Raw genomic sequence first — 10,311 nt, 5'->3', positions numbered from 1 at the left:
ACATTCGGTTTAAAAATATCTTTCAGTAGACTTTAATTAAACGACAGTAATTATGTGACACATTATTTTCAAGAAAAAATGTAAAATCTTACCAGTCCTATATTATTCCTTTTATCTTATATTGATAACTGAATGAATGCAGCCTTTTAACTTTTGAACCAGCTTTTACAACTGTTCTGTTGATAATAAATATTTTTTATCAATATAATGAAAGTAAGAGACCCGTACTCTTTAACTATCTCAGATTTGTGGCATCTAGCTTAAAAGGTATAATACATTGTGCTGAAACCGGAGAGGGATAAGATCCACCTTCATTAAGTCAAGTATAGAACTGGTACAAGTGTTCTAAGAAGTGGCGATTAACAGAGGGTAATTAAAAAAACTCGGGTAGATAGGTGGTGAACGAACTGAAAACCTGAGAACCTTGTTATAAGGAACCCGCGACGAAGTTACAATCAGAGTAGTTTCAATCGTTAAATCGGACAGTTTTTAAACTGAGAAATTTGAGAGCTTTATTGCACATGCAAGTTTATATTCACCAAATGACTTACTTTAAATATCTTTAGATGACTTTGTATATTATTTAATCATCTTTGACTGGGTCATCACTAAAATGTCAGTGAAATTAATGTAAATTACTCAAAAACATGATTTGAGGTTATGATAGGCAGTAAGTTTGTTTCTCATTATAATAACAAAAATACTGAATGACGTAGAGCTCCCTCACTACTAATGTGACTGCAATCTGAGCTTCGTTTTATTACTGTAGATTATATACACAGTAGTAAAATCATGGTCAGATTTCACTCACGTTAGTAGCGAAGGATTTGTAGATTATTTTGAAAGGTGTGGTATTCAGAATATATATAGCAAATTTTCTGTTCTTTAGTTAGTATTACTTTACGTTTTTAGTCTGATTTGATGAATAAAAATGAGTAATGATTATAGTTTAAGTACTTGACATAAGTACCTTGCAAAAGTATTCATCCCCCTGTAAATTTTGTACATTTTGTTGCCTTCTGAGCTTGCAATCATGAAATTTCAAATGGGACTTTATATTTAGAATCTACACAATCTACTCCAAACTTAGAAATCTAAAAAAACGCTGATATTATGTAAGTAAGTTAGATTTTCAAAGAAAATTAGAATATTCTCAATTACATAAGTATTCAACCCCTTTGCTATGGAAACCCTAATTCATCTCAGTTGCAAAAGATTAGTTTGAAAGGTCACAAAATTAGTGTAATGGTCTCTGTTTGAGTGTAATCAAAGTGGTTTAACTTGACTTCGGAGTGAATGCATCTTTTCAAGCCACAACTCACATAGTGATACGACAAACCAACCACGAAGACCAAGGAGCTTTACAAACAAGTCGGGATAAAATCGTAGAGAAGCACAGATCAGGAGAAAGTTAGAAGAAAATTTCAAAGTCGCTGATTATCCCTTTAAGTACGGTGAAGTCCTTTAAGAAGTGGAATGTGCTTCATACCACCCAGTCACTATCCAAATCAAGCCACCCTTCTAAGCTAAGAAGCCGAGCAAGCATGATACCAGTTAGGGATGCCAACAGTGACTTTGAAAGATTTGCAAAGTTCCATGTCTGAGATGAAAGTCAGTGTTGATACATCGACAGTATCCCAGTCCCTACACAAAGCTGGCTTGTATGGGCGAGTGGCAAGATAGAAGCCAATACTGAAATAGAATCATCTTAAATCTCGTATGAAGTTTGCGACAAAGCATGTAAATGATACTGCAGACATGTGTCAGAAGGTTTTGTGGTCAGACAGAAAAAAATTTAGCTTTTTTTTTTGGTCTAAATTCAAAGCGTTACATCTGACACAAGTCTAACACAGCACATCATCCAGTCAACACCATCCCAACTATCAAACATGGTGGTGGCAGCATTATGTTATGGGGATGCTTCTCATCAGCAGGGACTGACAAGATTGTCAGGATTGAGGGGAAGAGGAATGGTATAAAGTACATGCGAATCCTAAAGGAAAACCTGCTTCAGTCAGCCAAGAATCTAAAACTGGGTCGAAAATCCATATTTCAGCAGATCATTGACCAGAAGCACAAGGCCAAAGCTGCACTGGAGTGGTTTCAGAAGAAGAAAGTAAATGTTTTGGTGTGACCCAATCTAAGTCCTGACTTGAATCCAATAGAAAATGTATGGCAAGACTTGAAGATTGCAGTCCATCAACGATCCCCAACGAACTTGTAAAGAAGAATGGGCAAAACTTACACCATTCCATTGTACAAAACTGGTAGAGATCTATCCAAAAAGACTCACAGCAGTAATTGCTACTAAAGGTGCTTCCCGAGGTACTGACTTATTAACATTCAAACTCCTTCACATATAACAGTGTTAAGCTTAATTATTAGCGTTTTGAATAATAACAAGTTCATTGAAAAAATTGTTTATATTATATGTATTTCATCAAAATATGACATTATTGGTAGGGGTGAATATTTTTGCAAGGCACTGTAGTTCAAATACAGTATTTGTACAGTAGAATATGTATGATTTATAGATTTATAAAACCTTTGCTTGCCATGTAATAATACATTCTTCAATGAATATCTTACGTTATGAGATAGAATAAGCTCTTTAACAAAATGTTTATCTTCCAAAGAATCAGAATCAACTAGCGGAATTTCACCAAAGCATTGAATGCAATGACACTTTTTAAATGATCTATGACTTATATACCCCAAAACACAAGCTTTTTATGTTTTCAATGTTAAAAAATACTGAGTATACATTTTGCTAAACATTTTTAGGTTATGTTCACTCTAGTGTTACTTTTTTATTGTCAAGCGATACCAAATATATATCTCTAGAAGGTAATAATAATCAGCCTTTGTTAATTTACACAAGCTGTATATATATAACATAGCTGTTCTTTCTTTCACTTACCTTAGTTTTGAATCTTAAATACTTATAGTTTTTTCTTACATTAAATAGGTACCTTTTTTCGGTGAAACGAAACCATGGATTATAGTTTCTTTACCTTCTCAATAGCATCGTTTCTGCTATTTTGTGGTACTCACTGTGTTCCTTTTCTGGCGAACTCCAAAGTTAAAGAAATCAAGCTTGTTGTAAATGAAACTGCTGAGCTTCCATGTTTGGCGTTTGAGGAACCCAAAGAAGATTTTCACTGGGTCTTTCCAGATGGGAATGTTGTTGATAAAACGGCAAAAGACAAATCATTTCACATTATCCACGAAAATGCTTCCCTTATATTTTCACCAGTAGATATCACCGATGGTGGTCTATATATATGTATTGCTGGAAACCAGAAAACTTTTAACAAAGCTTCTTTTGTGCATATGGAAGTTAAGCCTATTCCGGTTGTTTTGTCCACGTGGGAAAAGTATAAATCTAATGCAGAAACAGGGCTTATTGCAGCAGCTTGCGCAGCGGCAATTATAATTATCCCTTGCCTACTCTATAAGTTTCAGTGGAAACCACGAGAGAAGAAATCTACCCAGAAAGAAGTTGAACCATCTAATCAAGATTCGCCAGAACCCACAGTAGTTTCGTCAAACCAAACTCCAGATCCTGGTTCATCGCTATCAACTGAGAATATTAAACCAGTTGCTGAAGAAGAAGCAACAAAACCAGAATCAGTGAGTCAAAATAATGCTGTTGCAGCTGCACCAGACGAAAACATAAAACAAATCGTTGAAGAAACGGCAACATCTTCGTCAGCTAGTAAAAATGATGACTTAACATATCCACTAGTGATAGAGTCTGATTCAGCCGAAAATGAAACAGTAGCCCAAGAATCCGATTCATCAGCCTATGAAAACAAAGGGTCTGAAATATTTGAATAATTACAAAACGTTTATCAACTTATAAACGTATAACTTTTGATAAATTACCTATAAGCAAAATCTTCTGAATAGTGTAAACTCTTTGAGATCAGTGTATGCTAATCTACAGTGTGACAAGGAAATATATTTCTGTTAAGGTAAATATGAAGCCATTGTTTTTACAAGTGTTTTCTAGCATAATTTTATTCGTTTATTTTAGTTTAGTAATATTTATTGCTTTAGTAAAACCAAATGAATATGAAGGCTGATATGTAATTAATATTGCTTAAAAATTTATGAAATAAATCACGAAAGTAAAATAATCGTCTTTTTTTTTAAATATTTCAATGAACAGCATTGTTTTTAATTAAGTTGTAAAATTTATATTCTATCTAATATATATATGTAAAAATACGAAGTTTTTATTATAGGTATACGCGCCATCAAATAAATGATCGAGCCAACAAAACTGTAATAAACAACGTAAAATTATACTATTTATAGAAAAGTGTAAATGGTGACATTTTAAAGTGAAAATGTCTGCGGCCAAAGTATCCAATATTCCGTCTATCAAACATAATCAAAACAACACACGTAAAACTAGAAAGCAAACTATAGATTCAATAAAGGGTTAGGAACGTGGTGCTAGAACCAATAACGTCTCAGATCCCATTACCACTCACTGTCTATAGCCGACTATAGGCATGATAGTTACCCTAATGACGTAAAAATTGAAATCTGATATCGAGGGTGATTTTATGGTAGTGGTATCACCGAGCAACTATCGCGTAAAACTAACTAGCTGGTTGTAATTTTGGAGGGAAGTTTACTTGAAATTTTATTTTTAATTACCCATTTCTATCTTATTCTTGCAATCTAAATCTTAGTTCCTAGTAATTATCTGAACATTTTTGAGAAACCACTGCTACGTACTAATGGCAGTTTTGACTTTACCAGACAGGGCTCTTAATGTTTAGACAAGCTCTATTCGTAAAACAATCGTGATTTAATTTTGAAAACTCATCTGCATATATCGAAGACTCCAATACTGGAACTGGAAACTTATGAAATAATACAAAAGAGGTTAAAAACATGTACTGAAATTGCAAAGTAATCTTTATTCAATGAATAAAATCAAAGTAAACGAGTTCACCTTACAACTAACGGCTCCTTCTGTTCACAGAAAGAGTGAATCGAATTATCTTTTCTTGTTCCCAAGATGTTCTATGATGGACTGTCTCCAGACTGAGAGAGCACAATTATTATGTATTGAATACAATAGTGTCCATTCTTCAGGTGTGAATACGCTACCCATGTCGTTCTTTATCATCCAAAAATTAAAACAGAGAGGATATCCCCGAGATATCACAAGACTCATTAATGGCTAAAGCTTCTGCTAACATCTACATATTCCAACTTTGTATACAAAAGTAATCTTTAACTCGAGATAGGGCATGTGATTCCAAAGGAAAATTGTCCAGAACAATAAGTAACTTGTATGAGAATATTTTATCATGTTTCATAGCCAAGTCTTTATTTTTAGTTTTATATGTACGCCGAAACACGCGTATGTGTCAGAAATTCTTAGCAAACAGGAAATGTTCATCAGACTAATTAAGAAAAGGAAGAGAAACACGCTAGTATGCTTGTTTACTACAATAGGAGACCCTAAGATCACAAAGGAATTGATTAAAACTAGAAAATACTTTTCTTTTATTATAAGTGGGTTACTTGGAATAAACATAAAACTTTACTTTTAGAAATTTTTGTCTACCTAGCTAATCATTCGAAATTACGAATGAATGTTTGTAGTCATCTATCTGCTTGAAATAGTATGAGGTGCACTAGAGGGCAGCACAAGAAAAGACAACTCAACTGTATTGTTGAACATCATCTCACTAACTGCTACTTACAATACCACATTTGAAGTTTGTTTGTTTTTTCCATATAAATAATATTATACCATAAATATACTATACTATAAATAGTTGTATCACCTTTTCTCACAGCGTTAGCTCCGATACCACAATTACAAAAATTAGTTATTTAATTATAATATATAATTTTTTCCAAGTACTGATAAAAAAAACCTCATATTATAACAGTTATGTTTCATAAACTTCTCGTTAGATATTTGTAGTTTTATACATTTCAAGCTGGTGCATCATCTATTCTCGTATTGGCTTGTTTGTTTGTTTTGAATTTCACGCAAAGCTACACGAGAGTTATCTGCGCTAGCCGTCCCTAATTTAGCAGTGTAAGACTAGAGGGAAGGCAGCTAGTCATTTTTACCAATGAATAGTGGGATTGACCGTCACATTATAACGCCCCCACGTCTGAAAGGGCGAGCATGTTTGGTGTGATTGCGAGTCGAGCGCCCTAACCACCTGGCCATGCCGGGCCTCGTATTGGTTTCTGGTAAATAGAAAGTGTACTTCTTGAGCCATAACACACCATATTTTTGGTGTATCAATAAAAAAATATCCATTTATTAAAACGAGTGTATCTCATAAAATCTTTCAACCTTTTTGGTTCTTTTTTTCTTTTTTGTGCAATCAATCAATTATTTTGCCATTATAATTATTGATTTTTGAGTCATTATTCCATATTTTCAAATTCATAGAAATTTTCTCAAAATATATTTTACGATTCGCGTAAAACGTTTACAGCTATGGATTTGTTTTCTTTCGTGACACCAGATTTGTTACCCAGTGATTTTGATTATAGTGGTAAACGAAAACATGACAAATACGTAATCACTAAAGAGTCTCGAGAAATATGTTTTCTATTTGTTAGTCTCCACTGGTTGGAATTCTGCTTTGATACTATTAGAGTTTTGTTTAAAATAATTAGAAAGTAACGAACACTTACGAAGCTTGTTGCTTTTGGTTTTTCGTTTCTTGATTGTTTTCTTCTATTTCTCATAGCAACAATATTTTTAACAGGTCTCTCACCACATTAAAAAGTCATTTTTATGACATTGTATTTAAATTGATTATATACTGCTATAATAACTAGTATATTTCTCAGACGGTAAAATAGTAAATAGAGATTTAATTCTGCTAACTTACATCTATATTTAAATGGAGCTTTCTAAGGTATTCTGATATACTATTCTCCATGAAATAAATTTATGTATCCGCAAAACATAGATTCATAACTGTTAAGCAAAACACAAGTTGCATACGGACAGCAAAGAGAAAACGACTAAACAAATCTTTATTCATAATAATGAGTCTGTGTTCAACACTAAACTGGTTAGCTTCTGTTATGATTTCACCTCTTTAAAGTCTCACCCAAGTTTTTGGAAGCTGTGATAATCATAATTGCAAATCAAATTTTGTTGCTCACTGACCCCACGCACCATGAAGTCCTACAAGAGGACATTATACTGACGCCAAGGTTCTGTGGTTACTATAACAAATCACAGCACCCAAAAAGACAGCAGTGAAAGTGTTCAGTTTACCCTAGATTCTATTGACTAGCCAATTTACCCTAAGAGGGCCACCAATATATAGGATTTCAAGGTGAAAATAGTGTGTTTTGTCAATCCAGGCAATATATAACAGCCCGGGCAACACTCCGTCGCCAGAATCTTCTATTCATTTTCACGAGTTGGCATACAAATAAAACATGTTGGTGGATTTTTAGAACCCACAGAAAGTAAGCTTCACTACCAGAACTTACTTCCAGCATGAAGAGAAATACAACAAACAAGGAGGCTAATCTCTGTTACCAGAACTCAGTAATTGCAAAAATGGAGCATTTCGAAAAAAGCACCCTCAAAACAGCTGCTCGGAGACCCAAGATTTTGCAAAGATATATTGACGATACTTCACAATATGCCATAGACAAGATTGTAGAATTCATGAACCATCTGAATATATAATATCTGACTATACAGTCGACATCACAAAAAGATAAATTCATATTCCTGAATTAACTCGAATAAGGTAGTTCGACTGTTATCCGATTGTTTCGCTGACCCTTCGTTATCAAAATTTTCGTCGAGTGGTCTGATTTGTACCATCAAACCAGAACTGTAGGCATGGCTGAATTTGGGTAAATCTTTCTTTCTTAGAAGTGTTCATTCACAGAATGAAAGGACACGTATTTGGAAATTCTAAGAAGACATCGACATTTTATAAGACGAGAAGTAGCTTACATGCCAGTTAACCTCAATGGGTATATATTGAAAGATAGTTTTGAGTTTTATAATGAAATACAGAAACTGAAGTTTAATAGTTTCGTTGTGCCAGCTTTCATGTTGAATCGTTATATGCAAATATGCCTTTAGATGAACATAAATGTTTGAGTGATGATTTGATTTTGAACGTTGGTTCGAATAATGTGATTATAAATCAGTTTTTCTGAGACTAGTGAACTTTACTACTATGGGATGTCAGCTGTTACTTTACTCTTGTGGCAAAATTCGCTTACAATTCATAGTTGCACCTGGCAATACCGATTTGGCGAATATTAAGGTACAATGCATTTAGGAGTTAATGAATCAGTCGAATAGCGGCGAAATATAATATATGGATTAATCACGTTGTTCTTGGACGTGATCGTTACAAAAACGCGAGTCTAGAGCGAGCCTCAGATACCAGCAGAAACTTCGACTATAACTCAAACACACAAACAGTGTAAAAAGGGACGTAATAAGCTGTCTAGTCTTAAGAATGAACAAGGTTATAATTCAGAAGATACTGGGAGTAGGGAAGGAAAACAGATCACCATAAACCGCTTGGTAAATGGATTTCCTAAGCATTTGATAAAGAGAAGAAAAAAGAATATAAGTACCAAGAATAAGCAGAAAGAATATTACGGTCACATAACCATGTTGCTGGATGTCAAAGGTTTCTTCCAAAAATGACCCCCTGTGGCTCAGCGGTAAGTTTGAGGGCTTATAACACTAAAATTCAGGTTCGATCTCTGCAGTAAGCACAGTACAGAGAGCCTGTTGTGCGACTTCATGCTAAACAACAAGCAAAAGCACTCCGAAAACATACAAGGGATATGCATACAACATAAAGTCAGAACTCTATTCAGAAGCCACAACACAATAACATCACAATTAGAACAGAACAAACCATCCAGTCAAGAGCAAAATACAATTTACAACAACCTATGTGAATGTGCTTTGAAGAAACAATTTTAAAAGGCCAACAAAACTTAAATTCAGGAGCATAACACACACACACACAAGTCTCTCTTATACTGATCTATCTGCAATAGCTCAATACGTCAGGGAAGTAGGCCATACAGTAAAATGGAATAACAAAAACATAATGGCTATAAGCCACACACGAGAAAAAAAAAGATAAAAAAATCTTTTTACATCCATGTAACTAATAATAAACTCAGTCAGTTAAGCATAGAAATCAGTAAAAACATAGCTAACTCTCATGAAACGTTTTCAACTATGGATTTGTTTTCTTTCCTGACACCAGATTTGTTATCCAGTGAGTTTGGTTATAGCGGTAAACGTAAACATGACAAATACGTAATCACTAAAGAGTTTTGAGTGAATACCACTCTTAATAACAAGACTCAGAATGGATTTCCGGATCCTACCACTCCAAACAGTTCTCACATGATTTCTCTGAAGAAGGTAGCACATTAGCATCCAAAACACAGATACGATTTAATAATTAATATCTAGCATAAAACGTAATTGATTAATAATAAGAATTAAATGATAATTCAGGCTACTAACAATAAGAACGGATGGCATCCAATCACTACAACTGTATCGTAAGTATTAGATTGCTTTTGTTATTTCTACGTTGCTGCGTTTGCATGTATAGCTATATCACTGGTAGTAAAAACAACAACAACAATGATTTGTTATATTTACAAGAACATTACGACTTTGTCCGGATTATGTGAGCACTATTTTACATTACTATATATTTCACCAAGTCTTGTATATTAAAACAGGCAGCGCATTCCACAGTTCCCTTTAAAGCAGTGGCACCTTATAAAGTTTCATCATTGTAATCATTTACCAAGATAGCACAATAAATGTATTTATTACATTCTATAATTCCATTTAAGTTCCTTTCATGATTTAACTAAAATAACGCATTTTCGTTTCCTATAATAACCATCGTTGTAAACATGGTGTTTCACTTTTACTTTGAATGTTCTCCGAAAGATGGCAGGATGTTCGACGTGTTTGCATCTTTACTGCAACATTTTATTTGCGCGAATAGGATGGACGAAACAAACAACAAATAACACATTTTATTAAACACAGTCAAAGAAAAAAATAATAATTTGAAGTTGGTACATGTCTTTTGGCTTTAGTTATTACTTGATTGACAAGAACTGTTTTTGTGTGGTTCATTTTGATTTTAACCATACGCTCTATCTTTCTTGTAAATATCTAAAGATTCTTTTAACCTTCAGGAATTGTAATATTTCTTTTGCACTACATAAATACAATGAATTTCTTTCTATCTAGATTTACATAATAAATAGTATGTC

At 33.7% G+C, this 10,311-nt stretch overlaps 1 protein-coding gene across 1 annotated transcript in view; it reads left to right on the top strand.

Moving 5' to 3' along the window:
- The window catches only part of LOC111088808, a 9,703-nt gene extending 5,568 nt beyond the window's left edge, over nt 1–4,135 (top strand). Inside the window, exon 2 of the mRNA XM_022399848.1 lies at nt 2,969–4,135. Coding sequence (XP_022255556.1) covers nt 2,995–3,840 — 846 coding nt within the window. The 5' untranslated portion in view covers nt 2,969–2,994 and the 3' untranslated portion in view covers nt 3,841–4,135. The remainder of the gene's footprint in view (nt 1–2,968) is intronic.
- Nucleotides 4,136–10,311: the final 6,176 nt, after the last annotated feature.

Source organism: Limulus polyphemus, unplaced genomic scaffold (genome assembly GCF_000517525.1).
Source record: "Limulus polyphemus unplaced genomic scaffold, Limulus_polyphemus-2.1.2 Scaffold4481, whole genome shotgun sequence".
NCBI lineage: Eukaryota > Metazoa > Arthropoda > Merostomata > Xiphosura > Limulidae > Limulus > Limulus polyphemus.
This window is presented reverse-complemented; position numbering and strand designations above follow the sequence as displayed.